At 46.0% G+C, this 23,513-nt stretch overlaps 1 protein-coding gene across 2 annotated transcripts in view; it reads left to right on the top strand.

Annotated features, from left to right (window-relative positions):
• Positions 1-23,513, top strand: part of ABTB3 (ankyrin repeat and BTB domain containing 3) — a 290,432-nt gene that overhangs the window by 144,854 nt on the left and 122,065 nt on the right. For both annotated transcript variants that reach the window (XM_059402170.1, XM_059402169.1), the window contains exon 2: positions 23,394-23,513. In XM_059402170.1, the coding sequence (XP_059258153.1) occupies positions 23,394-23,513 (120 nt within the window). The remainder of the gene's footprint in view (positions 1-23,393) is intronic.

Here is a 23,513-nt window from a genome sequence, read left to right as displayed (position 1 = left end):
AGATGTGAAGATGAAAGCAAAGTTTGGGGTGATTCTTTTTCCACTCCAAGAATACCAAGGACACCAGCAAATCACCAGGAGCTCAGGGAGAAGAGTGGGACAGATTCTCTGTCGCTGCTCTCAGAGGGAACCAAACCCCGCCAACACTTTGATCCCAGATGTCCAGCCTCTAGAACAATGAGAGAATAAATGTGTTGCTGAAGCCAGTAAGTTTGTAGTGCTTTGTGACGACAGCCCTAGGAACGCAAAACAGTATGTTACCTTCTTAGATTCGCACCAAGACTGCAAAGGGAAGTATTATTATCCACATCTTACAGATGTAAGAATTGAGGCTCAGAGGGGTCCAGTGACTTGTCCAAACCCACACACTAATTATGAAAAGAGGGCAGGGGTACCTGGGTGGCTCAGTCAGTTAGGCGTCTGCCTCTTGGTTTCGGCTCAGGTCATGATCTCGAGGTCATGGGATGGAATCTCACGTTGGGTTCCACACCCAGCGGGGAGTCTGCTTGAAATTCTGTGCCTCTGCCCCGCCCCCCAAATAAATAATTAAATAAATAAATCTTTAAAAGATAGGGGAAAAGGAAGAAAGGCAAATGAGATGAGCCCTGCTGCGTTCAGCTCCAAGCACAGACTATCTGGGAGCCTCTAGAGCATTGAATTCTGGGTCGTGGTTGGAAGCAAAAGATACCCAGGATGCACTAGGAGATTCGTGGGACAGGGCTAGGCATCTTGGGATCCTGGGCCAGGTCCCGCCTTTCCATGATCTCAGGGGCTGGGCCGAAAAGGCAGGACTAGTCCAGACGATGTCAAGCTGAGTCCCTGGTACAGTATCTGGGAAAGTCAAGGGTAAGGAGCTGACCAGAAATCAGAGGGAGCCCCGCAGCCAGCTGACTGAAGGGGCCAAAAGACTCTCCAGCCTCGGCTGGGGGAAGCCAGGGAGTCGAGGGGTCCCAGCTCCAAGGCTTGACATCACGGGGACCAGGAGGTCATTGGAGCATCCACCGGGAGGCCTGAGGAAGCCTGCCCCTCCCTCTCTTTAATGTTCTTCTCCTGCAGGCTTTCAAAGCCTGGGCCCCTCCCCCAGGAGTAACCAAGTTATTCCGCACAGGCCTCTGGCTCTGCTCCCCATGCCACCTCCCTTGGGCTTGAGCAGCTGTCCCCAGGCAGCAGCTCCCTTTCCTGTGGAGGCCCTCGCACTGCACTGTCCCTACCCTGTCAGGGGAGTCAGCCTCTCCTACAGCAGGGCCCCAGGATCATTCTTAATCAAGGCACGGAAATATGGCGTCGCAGTCCCCCAGGAGCCTGCAGAACAGGCCTTTTAAGCTCTGTCTCCTGCCAGGAATTATGGGGGACACAGGGGAGCTGTCACGAACAGAGCCAGGGAAACAAATAGAGAGCAAGCAGGCTGGCTGTGACTTCTCAGGACCCAGGGAAAGGCAGGGGGCAGCCAGGACCCCCACCTGCCTGAGGGTCCTTGCTCAGAAGCATTTGGGACCTGAGGCTTGTACGTACTTCCTGCTGTCCTCAGGAATGCCACACCCTTCCCCTTGGTGAAGGGGGAGCCGAAGGGGAATATGACATGTTTTGCAGGCAGCAGAGCTAAATTGCAGTTGGGGTAATTACATTTTGCCTTTGTCATTGCCTCCCGCTGGACCACTTGGCCGGTGTCCAGCCTCGGGGTGGGGGGAGTCAGGCCCCCCTTAGACCAGCTCAGCCGTACTGCAGTTCCCCTCTGCTCTGTGCGCTGCAGGTACACCAGACTCGAGGCGGGCAGCAGTGGGGCTGGGGGGAGGGGGGCCCAGGCTGCCCCCACACCCTGGGGATCGTCATCCGCAGCTGGCAAGAGGCCTGCAGAGGGAGCTTCGGTGCCCCGCATGCACTAATCATAGGTGTTGGCCTGGGTATGACTAGAACAGAGTGCAGCTGAACCAGGACCCCATCCCTGGCGGAGGGCAAGGGGGCTTCGGAGAGGCGGGGACTTGTGGCTCCCTCAGTGACCAACTCCACGGCTCAGCCAGGGTCCCACAGTCATCTCTCAGGACCTGTCCTCCACATGTGCTCCCGGAGCTCCAGAGAAGCTGTTTCCTACCTTGCTCCGGTGCTCCCTTGTGAGGATTCCACTTCCCAGCAGGCGGGCCCAGGCGGCCTCTCACTGTGCCCAGGTCCTGGTGTCTGGCTTCCAGCGCAGCTTTGCCCAGGTCATGTCACGCTTCTCTGACTCTGTTGTCCCATATGTAAAATGGGGGTACTAATAGTAGGGATCTCCTCTGGTTCTTGTGTGGATCCCGTGAGATTAAAACCCCATATATTTAGAACGGCATGTAGCAAGTACGTATGAGTAACAGTGAATTGTAAGAATGATGGTGCTGGTGACTCAGTCCCCACAGTGCTGCCACTAGTATGACCACAGTCCTGGGGCCCCTACCATGATTATGGCTGCTCTTAATTCCATTATGGCCGCAACCTCGCCTGGGACTGGGACTAATGCTGCCCCTAGGATCAACACCCCCCTCTAGGATGTCCAGAACAACTACAAGTTTATAAAGCTTTGGAAACTTTAATGGTTTCCCATGGACCTTCTCAAATGTTATGGTGGCTTTTCATATGTAGTTCTGCCTCCTGCCCCCCCCCCCAGGCTCCCGCCTTATCCTCGGGCACAGCCCACTGCCCAGAATTTCCACCAGGAGTGGACCCTTCCTACCTCACTTTCTCCCTCTAGCTGGACCAGTTGCCTCCTCTTAAACATTCAGTTGCACGTGCCCCTTCAGAACACTACATTTGTATCTTTGGGGTAAATACCCAGTAGTGTGATTGCTGGATTGTAGGGTAGCTCTATTTTCAACACTTTGAGGAATCTCCATGCTGTTTTCCGGAGTGGCTACACAAGCTTGCATTCCCACCGACAGTGTAGGAGGGTTCCCCTTTCTCCGCATCCTTACCAGCATCTGTCATTTCCTGACTTGTTCATTTTAGCCATTCTGACTGGTGTGAGGTGGTGTCTCACTGTGGTTTTGATTTGTATTTCCCTGATGCCAAGTGATGTGAAGCACTTTTCCATGTGTCTGTTGGCCATCTGGATGTCTCCTTTGCTGAAATGTCTGTTCATGTCTTCTGCCCATTTCTTGATTGGATTATTTGTTCTTTGGGTGTTGAGTTTGATAAGTTCTTTAAAGATGTTGGATCCTAGCCCTTTGAAACAAGATGGAATCAGGAGGGAGACAAACCATAAGAGACTCTTAATCTCGTGAAACAAACTGAGGGTTGCTGGGGTGGGGGGGTTAGGGAGAGGGTGGCTGGGTGATGGACAGTGGGGAGAGTATGTGCTATGGTGAGTGCTGTGAAATGTGTAAGACTGATGACTCACAGATCTGTACCCCTGGGGCAAATAATACATTATATGTAAATTTTTTAAAAAGAGAAAGAAAGAAAACATTCTTAAAGTCTCAGCTCAGATGTCACATGAGGTCCTTCTTTGGCAGGGGAAGGCGGGGGGAGAGATCAAGATGCAAAACAGGGAACCAAATTTGATCAGAAATGGGGATTTTGGTGTCCAGGATGGCAGCAAGAATAGGAGCAGGCGAGACTCCCACATAGATGCTGAGGACTGGTCTTGAGAAGAAGCCAGACAGGAACCCTAAGCAACCAAGTCTGCTTCCGAATCACTTAGGTGAATTCTGCCGAGCGGGTGACAAGAAACACGGGTTATGGAGCCTCCAGTGTGTGCCAGACACTGTTCAGTGTGGATACGTACCCCACACCCTATGATATTCCTACTACCCACACCTTACAGATGAGGAAACAGGCACAGAGAGGTTTATTAATTTTCCTACTAGAGGGTTAACAGAGCCCATTGGTGCCAGAGCCTGGATTTAGACCCTGGGTAGTTTGGCTCTTGAGCCCGTATGCCTGACCACTGCTCCATCTTACCATGTCTCCTTACTATTTCTATTTGCTTTCCCTCTCCTGTCTTCTCTTCATTCTCCTCCACCTGTCCCTTCCCCTCATTGTGAGCTTAGCGTGGTAGGACCAAGTCTTCCTCTCTTCATTCATTCAGCAAGCATTATACACCTGCCAAACAAAATGTGTGAGTTTATGCAAGTACTTAGAACAGTACTTGTTTTATGGCAAGTACTTAGAACAGTACTTGCCATAAGCAGTGAGTTTATGGCAAGTACTTAAAACAACCAAGTACTTAGAACTGGGTGTTCTCCACCATCATCGGCAACAGCACTGTCATCATAAGCATCATCCCCATCGTCATCAGCATCACCATCAGAACCACCATCAGCACCATCATCATGACCATCAAGTGCCATTAGCACCATCAGCAGCGCTACCACCACCATCACCACCATTAGCACCATCATCATGACCATCAACTGCAGACCACCATCAGCACCACCATCACCATCATCATCACCATCATCATCACCATCAAGCATCACCAGCACTATCAGCAGCAGCACCATCACCATCAGCACCATCATCAACATCAGTACCACCAGCACTGTCATCATGACTATCGGGCACCATCAGCAGCAGGAGAAGCACCATCAGCACCACTGGCCCCATCAACACCGCCATCACCACCACCAGCAATAGCCCCATCATCGTGACTGCTGAGCACGCCCAGCAACACCACCACCACCATCACTATGATCACCATCATCATCTAGTTCCCCTGCACAGAATCTGGCATTAAAAAGACTTTCAGTGAACATTTTGTTGAATGATGAATGATGAGGCATTTCTCACAATCATTCACATTCCTAGGAGGAACAGTTTTTGGTGTCAGACAACGAATGCTCTGATACTCTGAGTCCCCAGAGAAGCCTTTTGTTGCCCACCTCCCTCGCCTGAGACCGTGGCTGCATCCTTCCTTCTCTTGGAAGTGGCTCAGTCCCATTTCAGCTCTCTGGTCTCAGTGGGCAGGAGCAGTTCCCCCTCCTCACAGCAGGAAACAGAGCCTGGCCCTGCTCCATAAGCTCCTCTTTACAAAAAATAAATAAATAACTAAGAAGAAGTTTTTAAAAATTATGTATTTATTTGAGAGAGAGAGGGAGAGGGAAAAGAAGACTCCCCGCTGAGTAGAGAGCCCAATGCTGGGCTCCATCCCAGGACCCCGAGAGCATGACCTGAGCTGAAGGCAGACAGTTAACTGGCTGAGCCCCCCAGGCGTGTAAGCCCCTCTTGTTTCCCTCCACGTCAAGAGGGCCTAGGGTCTGAAGCACATCCCCAAAGCAGAAGACAGTCTCAGACACAGAAACTGAGAAATGGAAAGAGGCTGGGGGCCATGGAGAGCAACATGGGTCCCTGAAAGGGTGTTTCTTCAATGGGCTGCAAGGAGTGAACTCCAAGACTGTTTCTAAAAATAAAATGGCAGGGACATCTTGGTGGCTCAGTGGGTTAAGCCTCTGCCTTTGGCTCAGGTCATGATCTCAGGATCCTGGGATGGAGACCCACATCAGGCTCTCTGCTCAGTGGGGAGCCTACGCCCCCCTCTTTCTCTGCCTGCCTCTCTGCCTACCTGTGATCTCTCTCTGTCAAATAAATAAATAAAATATTTTTAAAAAATAAAAATAAAACAACAGAGACAGTGATCTAAAGGCCAAGCAAGAAGTGTCTGGAAGAACTGAGCAAGGAAGTTATGAAAAATGGCATTCTTTGGTCATCTCTGTTTCTGCATTAAACTCTGGAATTTACCTACAGGGGAAAAAGTCAAAGGCTGATGGAGGTGCCCTGACTGAAAACAGCTCCTATGATTTAACATGAGATTAGATGTCTGGGCTTTTAGAAGGATAAGTGACATTCACGCCAGAACAACTCCATCAGGCCCCCTAAGGAGGTTGGTAAGACTCAGCCTAAATGTGGGGAGCATTAGTCTCCTGTACATGCTGTAACACATCACCACAAGCTTAGTGGCCCAAAACAACATAACTTATTCTCTTACCATTCTGGACATAGAGTCCAAACCAAGTCTCACTGAGCTAAAATTAAGATGTCTGCTGGGCCATGTTCCCTTCTGGAAGCTCTAGGGGAGAATCCCTTTTCTTGCTTTTTCCAGCATCTAGAGACTACCCGCATTCCTTTGCTGTGGCCCCTTCCATCTTCAAGAGCAGCTGTGGCCAGTTGGGTCTGTATCACACTGCATCACTCCCAAACAGACTCTCTGCCTGCCTCTTCTCCATTTGAAGGACCCTCATGAATACACTGGGTCCACCCAGATAGTCGAGAACTATCCGCTTATTTTAAAGTCAGCCGGTTATCAACTTCAATTCCATCTGCTACTGTAATGCCTGACCCACCCACCCCCATGGTACTTAACATCTTCACAGATTCAAGAGATTAGGATGCCAACCTCTTGGGGGACCATTATCTTGCCTACCACACGATATTAAGAATATAGGATAGCATTCTGATTCTTTCAAAATTGGGGATTCATGGCTGGAATTGGAAATGGCTTTCTATTACCAAGAAATGGGATTAAACCAAGTTAGTGTGACCTTGGGAAAGGTACTTAGCATCTCTGGTTCAACCTTGGTTTTCTCATCTCTAAAATGAAGAGTTTAGCTATAAGCTCTCAGAATAAGCCACCATGGCTTCCCCTTCTCTCCTACCAAGGGTCTGGCACATAACAGACACTCAGAAAGTATTTGTACTGACTCGGGGTTGGCGCTGGACCTAGTGGTGTCTTAGCCCTCCCAGTTTCAAGGTCCATGATTTCATGACTCACAGTTCTAAATAAAACACAAATTTTCCAAAATGAGTATTCACATCTGTCAAGAAACTCCTTCTAGGCAGAAAGCGTCTCATTTTTCTATGTGGCACAAATCTTTGTCCTAAAAGGCATTTTTTAAGATTTCATCTATAGAGACAGAGGGCACACTCGTGCACTAGCAGGGGGAGGGGCAGAAGGAGAGGGAGAGAAAGAATGTCAAGCAGACTCCCCACTGAATATGGAACCCAGTGTGGGGCTCAGTCTCACAACCCATGGGATTGTGACCTGAGCCGAAATCAAGAGTCTGAGGCTTAACCAAATGAGCCACCCAGGCGCTCCCTAGAAGGCATTTTGATTACACACATATGCTCACACGCACACACACTCACACACATACACACACTAAATGAATGGATGAACAATTATAAATGTGTGTGTATATGTACATATGTACACATATATGTATATACATACAGAGGGTGAAAGAGTATGTGTGTGTGCACACACACATGCACACATGCCTTAGTCTACTTTTCGATAATTATAATGTCAATTGCAAAGGGGTGTTGTAAGGATTAAAATAATTAATACATGTATAATGCTTAGAATAGTGCCTGGCTCGAAGCAAGGGCCACAAAATCTTAACTGTTGTTTTTCATCAGCGTTATTATTATCTTGACACAACACTCAGTCGGTGTGGACGTTCCACCAGGCACCCTGCTCTGGGAAGAAGGATCCTAGCATTTGTGGAAATCTGGGGCAGCTTGCTGAAGGAGGTCACATTTGAGCTCTGCCTTGAAGTCAGGTAGAATTGCTCCCTGTAAAAAGCCAAGGGAAAGGTGTTCTAGGTGGGAGGAACCTTGTGAGCAGAGGCATGGAGGTGGGGATCCAGAGCAAGTGAAGTGAGTACCTCCGTCACTTTAGAAGCCCTATGACATTTGATTGGACTGCTAGGTAGGGTAAAGTTCATAGAGGTGTTTAAATGCCCTGCTAAGAAGTTACCATTTACCGTCCAGGCAGCAGGGAGCCACTGAAAGCTGTTCAAATGGAGAAAGTAGTCATGAGCTCGAAGACTTTGCTTTAAGCAAAAGAATACTTTGGCATTACTGTGGTTTGTGATGCCCCGAAACACACAATGTATCCATAGTATTAAAATTCCATGGGGTTTAAAAATAACATACATTGACAGGAAATCTGAGGCACAGTAAGGTCCCCAGATCCGAAGAGGGAGTTTGAAAAGGTAGATTGTGACTCTCGGGTCCCAAGAGAAAGGATGTGAACACGCACACGAGAAAGCACCAGGACAGGTCAGGAGACAGAGGGAAAACAGGAGTGTGGGCAAACGAGTCTTTCTTGTGGTTTGCACTGGAAGAAGCTGGTGAGGCAGGTTGAGCAGATTTAGAATTGACTGGTTTGAGTCATTTCAGTGGGCTCTGGGGCATAGGGGACTGTCCCTGGTTGTTTGGTACCTGGCCCCGGGGGTGATTAGGGTAGGAGGCTAGTGACCGGGTGCTTGAGAGCCTGATTAATAAGGAGTGTGGGCTCTGGATTGGTGGGTTCCTATTTGGAAAGCACCTTCACTGGCAAGTTGTTTGCTTTCAGGAACTGGCAAGCCCAGGGAGGGGCAGACCCTCCAGATTAAGTGAGGCCCCAGACCTCAGAGCATCAGGATACAAAAAGTAAAAGATGTGGTGAATATGGTAGAAGTTGGGGCTAGGCAGGGAAGAAAATATGCAAAAAGACTTATTGAGTCAAGACTTCATAATAAGGGAGAGACCATAATAAATAATGGTAAGAAGTTATATCTGGACTACTTGACTTAAATCTGAGCTGCTTCATATATTCTTCCTGGACAGGCTTCCTATCTCTCCAGAAGCATCTTCATCCAGATGTCTAGCTGCACCGCCCCTCTTTGCCAGCACAAACTGTGTGCTCCCTTCCCCAGGGGCCTGTGGCCTCCTTGAAAGTGCAGTACCTTTTAACAGCAGCAACAAAGGAGAATTTAGAGTCCTCTGGCGGTTTATTTTGCTCAGTAATCAGCTGCTGAATTTGGCCTAATGGGATTCTAATGTTTTTAAAAGCCAATTTAGTAATCTTTGTATTTTGGATGGATTGTGAAAGCCTTGTTAGTTATTTATATCCACGTACACATGCATGGCTGCAAATGGCAGATTTATGCTTTTATGTGCCATTAACATCCACACTGTGTTAACAGCAGCAGTTAGCCAGATCTCAAAATGTTGGCTTAACCTCCTCTATGCCTATAAACACACACACACACACACACACACACGCGCGCGCGCGCGCGCGCGCCTCTGTCATCCCATGTGGTCAGCCATAGGGTATTTCAACTTATTAAACGTCCTACTGAATAGTTCCTCACTCTATCATATCAAATAAGTGATATGTCTGTAGTCGCCAGGCTGTTTAATTAAAGATAATCAGTCTTGGAAGACTTGGGATACAATTAAATATACTTAGCACTAAAGCTTGGTTGAACATGATTTAATCTTTTTTGGGTGATTCAGGATCCTACAGGCCTTGGGGGCCTTTGTGATGAATATAAATGATCCTCACGCTCTTATTTTGCAGAAGCTCCCTTAGAAAGAGATTTCTAGTTGAAAGCCTGCCAAGTACATGGGATTCCACCGTAGAAGGTACCCTCACAATTACCTGGAATTGCTTTCTAGACATCCCGGGGATAACAGATCTGTGAATATTTGTCCTTGGCATAAGATGCTCTAACAGTTGGTGTGAAATTCATTTTTCAGTCCCCTTTTACTTCTCTAGCAGGGAGGAATCCTCAGTAGGGTGCTAATATATCATGAACACCTTTCTTTAAAATTTATCTTTTTTTTTTTTAATTAATGTCTCTTTCCCATCAAGAACTACCCAGGATTCATTCATTAGTTCAATATGTGTTTATCTAGCTAGTCTCAGTGAGACACAGTAGAATCAGGGAGTTGGCCAGAGGGGGTATAGCTAGATTTTTTTCAGGGCATATAATGTATATTCAAATAATGAATCCAGAGTTTTGATAATCTGGCATAGACCTCCATGCTTCCCCGACTGCTCACCATCTTCCCTTCCCTCTCTAGTGTGACCATCTTCATTAGTTCCATACTTAGATCCTGAAGGCAGAGTTAAAATGGGAAAGAAACAATTAAAATAGCCTCGACATGACTCTCAAAAACAAAAGGCAAAAACAGAACTGCAAGGAGAAATAGATGAATCCCCTATTATAGATGGAGATCTTCACACCCCTCTGTCAGTATTGAGCAGATCCAGCAGTAAGGACACAGGTGAACTCAACAGCATCATCCATTAACTGGACAAAATGGATATCTATGAACTACTTCATCCAACAACAATAGAATACACATTCTTCTCAAGCTCACACAGAACATTCGTCAAGTGGGACCACATTCTAGGCCATGCTGCCTTCAGCTCGGGTCATGGTCCCAGCATCCTGGGATCGAGTCCCGCGTCAGGCTCCTTGCTCGGCGGGGAGCCTGCTTCTCCCTCTGCCTCTGCCTGCCATTCTGTCTGCCTGTGCTCGCTCTCTCTCTCCTCCTCTCTCTGATAAATAAATAAAATCTTTTTTTAAAAAAAAAAGAAATTTAAAAGAATAAAAATCACACAATGTCTTCTTAGACTACAATGGAATTAACTAGAAATAAGTAATAGAAAACTGGAAAGTCCCAAATACTTGAGGATTAAATAGCATACTTCTAAATAACATGTGGGTCAAAGAAGAACTCTCAAAAGAAATTTTAAAAATATTTTTAACACCATGAAAATGAAATATAACTTATCAAAATTTGTGGGATACAACGAAAGCAGAGCTTAAAGGAAAATTTATTATAGTGAATGAGTGTGTTAGAATGTAAGGTCAATGTAAGGTTAGAAAGATGTAAGGTCAATAATCTAAGCTTTTGCATTAGGAAACTAGGTAAAAAAAAAAAAAAAAGCAAATTAATCCAAAGTAAGCAAAAGAAAAGACACAATAAGAATCAGAGCTGATGTAAATGAAATTAAAAACAGGAAATCAGGGGCGCCTGGGTGGCTCAGAGGGTTAAGGCCTCTGCCTTCGGCTCAGGTCATGATCTCAGGGTCCTGAGATCGAGCCCCGCATCGGGCTCTCTGCTCAGCAGGGAGCCTGCTTCCCTTCCTCTCTCTCTGCCTGCCTCTCTGCCTACTTGTGATCTCTGTCTGTCAAATAAATAAATAAAATCTTTAAAAAAAAAAAAAAAAAAAACAGGAAATCAATAGAAAAATCAACAAAACCAAGCACTGGTTCTTTGAAAAAAAATCAATAAAATTGATAAGCTTCTGGCCAGATTAAGGGTTAACTAAGAAAAAAAGAAATTACTAATACTAGCAATTAAAGAGGGGCATCACTACAGATTCCAAGGATGTTAAAAGAATAATACTATGAATAACTCTTCACCCACAAATTTGATAACCTAGGTGAAATGAACCAAAATTCACACAAGAAGAAGTAGATAATCTGAATATGTCTATATCTATTAAGGAAAATGAATCAACAATAGCCTTCCAGAACAGAAAACACTGATGAATTGTACCAAAGATTTAGGGAAGAAATCATACCAATTCTCTGCAGTCTTTTTCAGAAAACAGAAACAGATGGAATACTTTCTAACTCATTGTGCAAGTCTAGCATTGCCTTAATACCAAAACCAGACATAGACATTGCAAGAAAACTATAGACAAGTATCTATCATGAACATAAATTTGTTAAAAATCCTCAACAAAATACTAGCAAATCAAATCCAGTAATGTATAAAAAGAGTCATACACCATGGCCAGGTGGGATTTATCCCAGGTAATCAAGGCTGGTACAACATTCAAAAATCAATTAATGTAATCCATCACATCAACAAACTAGAGAAGAAAAATCACATAACCATACCAATAGATACAGATAATCATTTGACAAAACCCAGCACTATTCATAGTAAGAACTCCTAGTAAACTAGGAAAGAGGGGAATTTGTTCAACTTGATAAAGAATACCTACAGAAACTCCACAGCTACATCACACTTAATGGTGAAAGACTCAAATCTGTCTTACTAAGCTCAGGAAAAAGGCAAGGATGCTCCCTCTCGTCACTGATTTTCAGCATTGTTCTAGAGGTCCTAGCTAATGCAATAAGACAAGAGAAGGAAATAAAAGGTATACAGATTGGGAAGGAAGAAATACAACTCTTTGTTCATAGAGGACATGATCATCTATGTAGAAGTCCAGAAGAACTGACCAAAACTCTTGGAAGTATTAGGCAATAATGACAAGGTTCCAAGATGTAAGGTTAATATGGAATTAATCTCCTTAGTATTTACCCAAAGGAATTGAAAATGCGTGTCCACATAAAACCCGCTGCTTTATTCATAATTTCCAAAACCTAGGAGCAACCAAGATTTCTTCCACTAATTGAATGAATACATAAACAAGTATATCTGGACAGTGAGGTATTATTCAGCACTAAAAAGAAGTGAATATTAAGCTATGAAAAGATGTGGATGAACTAAGTAAAAGAAACCAGTCTGAAAAAGCTAAATACTGTATTATTCTGGAAAAGGCAAAACCGTGGAGTCAGTTAAAAGATCAGTTATGGGCAAGGATTTGGGGAGGGAGGGATGAATAGGAGGAGCACAGAGGCATTTTATGGCAGTGAAATTACTTTATATGACATCATAATGGTGGATACCTGCCATTATGCATTTGTCCAAACTCCTAGAATGTACAACACGAAGAGCAAACTCTAGCGTACACTGTGGGCTTTGAATGTTTATGATGTGTCAATGTAGGTGCGTCGATTATGTGAATGTACTGCGCTGGTGAGAGATGTTGATAATGGGGGAAGCTCTGCATGAGTGGACATAGGGGATATGTGGGAAATCTCTGTATCTTACATTCAATCTTGCTGTGAACTTAAAGCTGCTCTGAAAAATAAAGTCGGTGGGGGGCGGTAAGAAAGGAGAAGAAAGAAGAAAGGAATAGAAATGAGTCAGGACCACCTGTAACTAAATTTAAAACCTACCACTCCACACCAAAAAATCAAAGAGAGAAAGATGACACATTTGCCTGTGTTGAAGGAAAACAATTCTACTTGGAAAAATCTTGTAAAAATATTCAACGGCAGATGACAAACTAGGAAAACACATGTGCGTGACACCTGTCAGGCAAGAGGCTAATTTCCTTAATGTAGAAAGAACTCATACAAATCAGTGAGAATTTGATATTTCTACCAAAAACCAGGCAGAGGTATGCAAAAGCACTTCCCGAACAAAGGGAAACAGGTGCTAGTGACTGTGATGAAACTATCTTGCTCATAATTACTTGAAATCAAATTAGAGACAGCTTGTCAGCTGGCTTATTGGTTAGGGTATGGTGTACACACGTGTGCTTTTTCTTCATGGCACTTCACACATTGCACTTGTATATTTATTTGTATGATTACTTGATAGATATTTGTCACCCCAGCCAGACTCTGAGCTCCATAAGTGTAGGACTTGTGTGTTGTTTTGCTCACACCACCTTTGTGTTTTCTGCAAATTGCACATTCTTTAGACCCAGTAAATATTTGTTGAGTGAATGAATAAGTCAGTAAATGATAATGGGTAGAAAATTCTGGAACCTCACACAACCAACAGAGAAGAGTGGTGATGATGGGGGAGTAGGACTAGTTGCAGGAGAGGAAAGGAGATTGCTTTCAGGTTACCACTCTATCCCCTTATTACTTTTGAAGTTTTTGAAATGGGCATGTATAGTTTTATAATTAATTATTTGAAAGTAGCTCACTTTTTTTAAATGAATGTCAAAGATGAGAGTGGGTGGTGAGGAGAAGACAGAGGATACCTGGAGGTGAACTTTCAACTCACTACATTATCTCAACATGTTGATAAGTAAGCAAAGGGTCAGTCTGGGCTGGATACTGTCAAGACAGTGCCAAGGTGGCAGGAGATCCAGTCAGATGCCCTGCTCAGTCACACCAAGGGGCTGGTTGAGATCCTGAGTCTTGGACAGAGATGGAGAAAGATAAAGTGGGTGTCGAGAGTTCAGGAAAGCCAGAGGTCAAATTCAAGTCATCCATTGAGCCAGAAAAGTTCCTCCGGCAACATTCTGAATCCAGGAGATGTCAGCGGCCAAGAATGATATGGGGCAATGTGTTGATTTGGGTCTGCTGGCAGCCTGAGCAGAGTGCTGTGCTCTCCCTCTGTCCTATCTCCCACTGTGGGTGTCGTTGGGTGTTGGATGGTTATTCTGGCTAGAACACCAACAATGAGCCTTGACCTCATGGAGGCAAGAAATGAGGCATCAGAGTTACCTCCCAGGGACTCCATTGCCCCTCTCCTCATGATGTATAAGCCCCTGATCAAAGCACTCAAGGCCATCCATGATCCAGTCTCCACCCACCTCCCTCATCACACCCTCACTGTGATTCTTTTCAGTTCAGCTCCCCAGCTTATTAGAGTCCCTACAATGCACCAGTTTTCCTGCCGTACACCTTTGCTGCTTTCTCTGGTTTTCCCTTCTCTCCTTCAGCCCCAGTCCAGTTCACCTAGTGACCATCAGCTCATCTTTCAATACTGATCCTGGGTCAGCTCACCAATGAAACTTTTCCTGACACACCATCTGGGTGGAATATCTAATTTCTATTTGTATCATCAATGTAGCAAGTATGGGCTTCTCTTATAGCACCTGTGACATTCATGAGCAGGTGGACTTACCCCATTAGATTATAAATTTCTTAAGGACAAGATCTGTGTCTTACTTTTCATTATGATCCCAATCTGGAAAATTATATGGGATGCATGGATGGATGGATGGGTAGAGAGATGAATAGAAATTAAGCTCCATGTTTTGTTTCCTGCTATATCTCCATTGCTTAGCCCCATGTGTAGCACATAGTAGATACTCAAAAAAATCCCGCTTAATTAATTACTCTTTAATTAATTAAATGATAATCCATTACATATACAGAAGTTTGGGTGGATGGATAAATGGATGATTGAATGGATAGATTGATGGGTGTATTTGCATTATAAGTATTCAAGAGGAAGATGCATATCTGCCTTCATGTAAGACAGGAGAGTCTTGATTGTCCAAAACACTGCCTCGTTATTTGACTCTGGCCTGTTGCTGTGTGTTAATTGAAATATCAGAGACCAGTTTTTAACTCAAAACATTTGAACACATGTCTTCCCTGTCAGTCACACCCAGAACTGAGTTTTATCACCACCACATGACACTATGCCCACGAGTATCACTTTTATATAGTGAGCAAGGGAGTTCAGAGAAACTCCCAAGAAACCCAGGTTGCTCTGGGGTCAAGATGATCTCTAAAATTTAACCAATCTCTGACATTTCCACCAGTTAAGACCTAGCTGGAGGTCCAAAATGCTCCTTAGGAGGAGTCAGGGACCAAAGCAGATACTACAAGCCCTGCAGGGACGCTTGTCACTACAGAGATAAGGATACTGGGAACATGAGACTCTTTCTTTTCTAGGCCCCTCTGCAATGGATGTAGCTCAGAACTCTATGGGGGAAATTCAAGGATGATGCAGTAAAGGGAGAACTCTGGGAGAGGAGGGAGGGCAAAGGAGGCATCCAGCCATCTTGTAAGGATATTTAATAGTGCTCTCTAGTGACAGGGAAGAGGAGATAGATGGGGGGAAGGCATAAGCCACCATGGGGCTGACATGATGAGACTTTGCATCATGGGAGGTCAGGAGAGACAGCAAGGAAGCCTGCCCAGCATCTCCACTGGGGTATCCAACAGCTGTCTCAAGCTGAACAGGACCAAAACCAAACTCTTGGTCTTTTCCACAGACCTGCCCCCGCCACGGTGTTGGTAAATGGCAAATCCATCCTTTCAGGCCAGATACCCTGAAGCTGCTCTCAGCACCTCTCTTGTTCCTACACCCCATGCCCAGTTGGTGACTCCACTGGCTTTACCTTCACACTGAATGAAGATTCTCTTGCGTACCACCTCCACTGTTAACTCCCGTGGTTCTGCCCTGGCTGTTGCCTACAGCCTGTTCTGACTCACGAGCTGGAGTGACCCTCCAAAAAGCTTAGGGCACATCACTTCTCTACTCAGAAACCCCCAATGGCTCCCATCTCACTCTGAGTAAAAGCCAAAGTCTAGAGTTGCCCCTGGGGCTCCCCCCAAACTGCCCTCGCCCCTTCTCCTACCTGATTGCCTACTCCTTCCTCACCATGTCTGTTCCTTTCCCCAGTAAGACAGGCCCACCCCTCTTGGGACCTTTCCCCTTACTGCTGGTCCCTACTGCTGGTCGGCTCTTCCCCTGAGACACTGGCTGGGCTCACATGCTCACTTCCTTGACATCTCTCTTAGAATGCCCCCTTCTCCGTGTGACCTGCTCCCAGACCCAGCTTCCCCTCCCCCCCTTTCCTGCTCTGCCCTTCTCCACGATGCTGGCCACCCAACCAGCTACATATTCCACTTACATGTTTGGAACAAACATACCAAGATGGCAAGGACTTCCAGCATTTGGCTTCTAAGTACAGGACCCCTAGTACTTAGAAGAACACCTAGCACCTAGGGTGTACTCAAATAATACTCACTGAAGGAGTGGACCCGTCAGAGTGTTTTCCTTTTGTTTCTTCACCATCCCATAACAGTCGATTTTCTCATTTATGCTATTAGTGTTAGAGCTGCCCCATCGCCCCCCTGTCTTGGTGCCCCGTGGCATATACAGTGCCTTAATAGCAGTGTGGCTGCCTCTGTGTCCTGCTGGCGAGGTTCACATGCCCAAACTCAAGATTCTTATTAGCTCTCTTATTCCTGAGCTGGCTGCTAGGGAACGCTGGCTGCACCTGGCTCATATGGGGAGGGCAGCCTACCCTGTCCCCTTTGGTTGCCTCTTCTTCTGTAAGGCTACCCTGTTCCCAGGGTAGCTGGGAGCTAGCTCAGCATGCAGTAGGCACACCCGCTCCAGTATGCAGTAGGCACACCCGCTCCAGTAAGCCCCAGTCTCCTTATTGTCTCAGGATCTCCCTTTCCCGACTGGGAGCTTCCTAAGAACAGGGGCTGCAATCTTTTTGAGTCTTGAGATCTCAGATGTGACCTTTGTATTGGGCCTTGAAGGATGAACTTGAACTTGCTGGGCACTGAGCAAAAACAGGGAGTTAATAAGATCTAGAGACAGTGAGGCTCAGGAAGAAGTACAGATGACTAGTGCAGACCACTCCTTCTAGAATTTTGGCTGTGAAAGGGAAGAGAGAGATGCACAGTAGCCAGAAGGGAAAGGCTTAGTTTTTAAGTCCAGACCCCTTATGGCCCAGTGCCCTCTGTGGTCCCTGCCTCCCAGTCCTGCTGCTCCCTGCACTCCTCCGTCCTTCGACACCGTCTGTTCCCATCTTGCTCCCTCTGATGGAGGAAGTGGTTGCAGAGCTCCAGCCACTCTTAGATGCAGTGCCTCTGGGTCTTTGTTCTTCCTGGAATGTCCCAATAATAATAATAATAATAATAATAAGCTATTGTAGTGAGTTATTTATTGAGCTATTTCTAGGGACCAAGATTCACATGTATGTACTTATTTCATCATCCAGTGGCCCTATGAAGATTGCACTATACCATTCCTGTGCTATTCACAAGGAAACTGAGGCACAGGGAGGCTAAATAGCATGCCTGGGTGATGTGGCTGTGAAGTACTGATTCAACCCGGGCATTCATCTGGGCTCCAGATTCCACACTCTCTGCTCTGCTGTAAGGTGTCTGCTTCCCTGGGGCCCAGCTCCCCTGGGAAGCTTCCCTGAAGACCCCAGGCCAACTTGGGCTCACCCACCTGCACTCCCTAGTGGAACCCCATGCACACGTCAGCCCTTATGTGTCTCCCATAGGGTTTCAGTTGGTGGTGGGTCTGTCTCCCCTGCCGACCAGGAAGGGGCCTTTGGGGACACAAATGTGTCCTGGTGTCTTTGTGGGGCTCGGTGTTTGTGGTTGATCTGTAAATATCTTCGTGTTCTTTCATGGTCAATGTGCTCATTCCTTGTATGTACTCCAGGCTCCATAGATGGGCCCATTATTGAACCCATTTCTGAAAATTCTCCATCTCTGTGTTTTCTACCTCTTATCTCTTTGGATGGTTTGGCTTCAGAAGTCCTATGAACTTTCCCTTTGAATATAACTTGTGATGAAGAAAAATGAACCATGGTCTGGGTTTATCCTAATTGGAGTATGGTATGCCTCTCACAGACGAATGGCTTGGCCAAGCCAGCCCTGAATTTGTTTCCCACTGCCAAGTATCTTAAGCAAGAAGGGGTTTCCAAGCCAGTTGTGCAAATATTTTTAAAAATCTGTTAACTCCCTATCTTGCTCCTTAAGGCATTTAACCGTAAATGAAAGCCTTCTGGCATCATGTGATTGAATTCCTCAATCTTTAGCTTCAAAGAACTTCACTCGGATTATTAGCAAACATTTATTGACCCCCCCCCTTTTTTTTAAAGATTTTATTTATTTATTTGACAGATAGAGATTACAAGTAGGCAGAGAGGCAGGTGGGGAGAGAGAGGAAGCAGGCTTTCTGCTGAGCAGAGAGCCCGATGCGGGGCTCGATCCCGGGACTCTGGGGTCATGACCTGAGCCGAAGGCAGAGTCTTAACCCACTGAGCCACCCAGGCACCCTATTGACCCCCTTTTTGTGCCAGGCTGTCCATGTATATTATGCCATATGGCTTCCCCACCATGCTGGAGGTAGATAGTGTCAGACATCTTACAGAGGGAGAAACAGAGGCTCAGAGGAGCCAAGTCACAAGCCCTGTGCCACACAGCTGGGGTATAACAGCACCGAAATCTGAACCCAGCCAGATCTCTCTGGTGCGCATTCAAGGGTAGTTCTGCTAAACGCCAGCTGCTTCCTTCCCATCTCTTAAAGCCAGTACTGGTGCCAGGACCCTCTACTTTAAATTCTGGGGATAACTGAGCAATGAACAAGGCCTAGCTTGGCAGGAGAGGCTTGGAGAATTTGTTCTCTCCTCTTGTAGCCAGACAGGCAAGGCAGAAACCCAAGCCCATGTCGTCGGTGCCAAGACAAGAAGACAAGCATCATCTCCTTGTTTTCCTCCATCACTGTCATCACCACCATCAGTGAGGGGAGAATAGCTAAAGGCTGGTGGCTGTCTTATTGGGGTTTCTCTTGGTGGGTAAATAGCACCCAGATCCAATAATAGGATGGAGACACAGAGGAAAGCTCAGAGGAGAGAAGGGACGGCTGAACATTCTATTTGCCAAGGGGCTGTCCAATGCATACAGGAAGGAGACATTGACAGGGACAGAAGAGCAACCCAGATCATCCCCACCCGAGACAGAATGCCCATGTGGTTGGCCCAGAGGAGCAGTTCTCATATTTTGTATTCTAAGCAACCTAACCAAAAGGTTGTCTGTCTCCAGTCCCACAAGATTTCGGAAAGATGATCCTCAAGACTGTTTGAATTCAGACATTAAATAAACAAAACTGCACATTTGTGGCAACAGGGTAGTTAGCAGGCGCTTACTCTATAGGCCAGAAGCTTTAAATATCCGTATTATCTTGTGTAATCACCACAATAAACCAATGAAGGAGATATTTTAACCCCTCTTTGCAGACCTGGAGACTGGGGATCTGGAAAGTTCTTTGTCCAGGTTGCATGGAGGCTGCCGGGGGATTAGGGTCCATGGTTCTGCCAAGCCCACTCTGCCCCACCTACGGCAAGCACTAGAGATGAGAGGCCTGGCAGTACGGACACCCAAAGGCATTAATTCAACATCTTGTAGGACCCAGAGACCCATTTGAGAATGCGAATCAACTTCCCCTTTAGACAAATGCACAAGCCATTCCAAAGTAAGAGAATTTTAGGGAGACCATGACCCCTTCACATTCATGGTTGATGATGGCTTACGGTCAACTGCTCCTCAGGGAGATTATTCCTTCTAGGTGCAAAGAAGTCATATGTGAACCTTGGTTCGCCCCGTCTTAGAACTTGAGTCTTAATCACTAGGCTTTGGCTGTCCTTGGCTCTAGTAATGGAAATTGATGAGTTGTCCAAAGCTCAGGCCTGTGTCTGACACTAAAAGCTGATGCTGAGATCTTCTTATTGACCTAGTTGATATTTATGCCAAAAAAAAAAAAACCCAAAACTCCAGTTTATGTGTATATCCCATACAGAGTCCTCAAAAAGAAAAAGAAGAAAGAAAACCCTGATATATAATCTTTGCATAATAGACCAATTATAGATTTTCCAAATCTCAGTAATCAAGCTTTCAAAGCCTCTTTGAATAAATACACTTTCATTTAAATTCCATAACCTTCTAAAAGAAGGAGGAACAGTTCCAAGGGAAATTATTTATTCTTATGATAAAGCATAAAGCAGTCCAAATCTGGGCTTATACATATTAGCTGATTTTCATCTCCATTAACATATGTTGAGCCACTATTTTATGCCTAGCACATGCACAGTACTTCAGTACACATGATTCCATTTCATTGCTCACGCCCAGCAAGGCCTTTTGGGAGACAAGGCCATTATTTTAACCTTCATGTCATGGAAGAGGAAACTTAGGTCCAGAGAGGCCCCATGACCTGCCTCAGGTGAAACATGGGTGGACAGTGGCAGATCCAGGACTGAAGCTCTGGGATCCAGACCAACCCCCATGCTTGCACCTCAACCAGTTGTGAAACAATGTCTCAGATGTCTGCTTGAGAATAGAACTTGCTGTATGTAATGCAAATACCAAGAAAACAAGCTTGTGCATATGTGCAAGGGTCATTCATACGATGAATTAGAAAACTTTTGTCCTCTACCACATTCAGGGCTCACTTGTGGGTCCCCTTTGCCGTGAAGCTCCCAACCGCTTCTCCCAGCAGAGGACCTCATACCCTGGAACCTGGGGCCACTTATCACACTGGGTCATGATCATCTGGTGCCATCTGCAGTGAGCCTCCACGGGTAGTAAATTTCTGAATAAGAGTCAGGGACATTGGGGGCCTCTGGGGAGGGATTGGACCAATATTCGTTGCCGTGGCAACGGCTTCTCAACTTGGCCTTGGACCAACTGTCTCAGCAGGTGAGTAAGCAGGAGGAAGCAAGGATGACTCAGGGTGTCCCTGCTTAGGGTGAAAGGGAGGGTGACTCATCTATTGAGGCAAAGGAGGCAGGGAGAAGACCTGCCTTGGATGTTGGGTATTTCTGTGAAGGTCTTGTCTTCCCTGCCAGGCTGAGGGTTTCTGAAATGCAGGGACCACCTCTCAGTCATCTCTCCATCCCCTGCAGAGCCTCTCACAGCACAAACTAGTGTCCAATGAATGGTGAACCTGTGTTGTCCAATTAATGCCAAATTGTATACCAGTGTCAGCCACACTGTTCTTCAAACTGCTTGTCGTGACCCATGAGTGGGTCATGAAATCACTTTTGGTGCTGCACACCAGCATTTTTATTAATGAGATGGAAGAGAAGAGAAAAGGAAAAAGAATGAGAGTGTATCATACATCGTCAGGATCAGTATTATTTTACGGGAAACTTTTTTCATGAAAAACATGAAAAGTGTGCAGTGGAGGTGGTGGTGGGGTGTGTGTGTACACTGGACTATGATATAAAATACATTTTTATTCTGACTCACAAAGTGTTTGGAAAAATAGTAGAGAACAATTTTAGAAAGACACTTATTTGGCCAGTTTCCTGCTTATAGGAATGTGAGACTCTAATGGTCATTCGTTTGCATTGTTTATCTATGTATTCGGTGTTCATCTACAGTCATCTACAAGAGTTGCTTTGTCTGCTGGGTCATCTTGTTCGGTGTGAATGGGAAACATCCAGGAGCAAGTGACAGGCTCAGTGTGGCTGGAGTCACTAATTGGGCAACAGGGGCCAGAAGAGCTGTGTGTGACCGGGGCCACCTCAAGCCTGCCCATCTTCAAAGCAGGAACCTTTGTTTGTTGAAATTTTGTGGTTCAAGCAGGGTGAGAAATGGGCTTGAACTGCTGACATCTGCAATCTGTCTGTCTCCCCTCACCCTACCAGTTGGCTTAAGTCACTTGGCACCTCTGTATTGATACCGTCGTATTGTTCCCATGGGTTTTTTGTTTTTCTGTGTGTGTGGTTTTATTGCCATTCGCTGTCTTGCCTCCTCAGTTAGTTTAGGCACTACTCGAATTTATCTTCTGCTGCCTTTGCATCTCCAAAATGCCTTGCAGGGTTGGGAACAGAGTAGGGACTCAATAAATGCTTCCTGTGTGTTAACAACTACTCATTGCTGGGATCCCTTCTAAGACGTCCCTTCATTCCTCACATTCTCGAATTGTAGGGCACATACCATATGGCTTCGTGGTTGTGTGTGGTAATAATCTTCCCCTTCGCTTAGACTGTGAGCCCACTGAGGACAAGGAGTATGTGTGTTCTTTGTTTTTTTTTAAGATGTATTTATTTATTCTAGAGAGAGAGTGCATATGAATAGGGGATGGCCAGAGGAAGAGAATCCCAGAGAGACGCCACTCCCAGTGCAGAGCCTCACATGAGGCTCAATCCCACAACCCTGAGATCATGACCTGAGCAACACCAAGAGTCAGACGCTCCACTGACTGAGCCACTCAGGTGCCCCAGGAGTGTGTGTGTTCTATCCATCACTCTATCCTTAGCCTCTAGCACAGCACAGTGCCCACCTGCCTTGTTCATTGGGTCCTCAGTGATCTGTGTATCTGTTAGTCATCACCCTAACAATGCTGACTACCAGCTAACCTCCACTATCTCAAAGGCAGACCAAATTGGTATTGGTTTTTGTAGAGTAGCTCTAAGCTACAGGTTGGTACTGGAGCTGCTCCATGTGTCTCCTCACCTCGAGCGAGCAGGCCAGCCAGGGAATGTTCTTCTTGTGATAATGGCAGAATTACAAAAGAGCAAGTTCAGCTGTACAAACGCTTTTCAGGCCTTCGGTTCTATCACGAGCATTAGTCTTTTGGCCAAACTAAGTCAGTCAGTCAACCCCAAAGTCAAGGATCAAGAAAGCAGGCTCCTGCCTAGGGAAGTTTTGGTGGTGGAGGGAAAAGTAAATATTTCTAAATAACCTCCCCAAGTAAGTTCTCAGGCTCTTGCTAAATGTTCATGGGATGGCAAGCAAGGGAAGAAATCATTAGACGCCAGAGGTTTCCCATAGGTTTTCACCATAAAATCACAAAAGTCCACAGGGACTCTTCTACCACAGAGAAGGCCCGAGTTTTGTCTAACAAATAATAGCCCAACCACCCAGAGTTAAGTTTGTTGGAGAAATAAAGCAAGCCCTCAGGAGCGACAGCTGGCAAAGACTCTTCTTCTGCTCATGGACATTCAGGGGAGGCAGCTGACTCCAGGAAGGAGAATGGGACAGTGACCACTGGTTCCAGAGGCATCTCTGACTGAATAGAAGCCAGGCTGGAGGAAAGGGTTCTAGTTTGTGTCCTTTGGCAATATGTGCATGCAGATGAATGCCCACATGTCTGTTAAAATCAGCAGGTCGGGATCTTCAGGGGATCTTTTAAAATAGAGCCCTGGATGCCATGTTGGCTTTGCAGTACCAACCCTGGCATGGTTCGAAGTGGTGCAAGGTTTGGCACCTCTCCCTTGGTTACCTGAAAAAATAACACTGTTTTCTTTCATTGTCTTTCCTCGCCCACTGCAGGAGTGCTGTGCCTGCCAGACAGCCTGAACCTTCACAGGGACCCGCAGCGGTCAAACAAGCCGGGCGACCTGCCCATGTTCAGCCAGTCGGAGTTGAGGACCATCGAGCAGTCCTTGCTGG

This window comes from Mustela nigripes, chromosome 6, assembly GCF_022355385.1.
Source record: "Mustela nigripes isolate SB6536 chromosome 6, MUSNIG.SB6536, whole genome shotgun sequence".
NCBI lineage: Eukaryota > Metazoa > Chordata > Mammalia > Carnivora > Mustelidae > Mustela > Mustela nigripes.
Note: the sequence above shows the minus strand (reverse complement) of the source record. Positions and strands in the feature narration are given on the sequence as shown.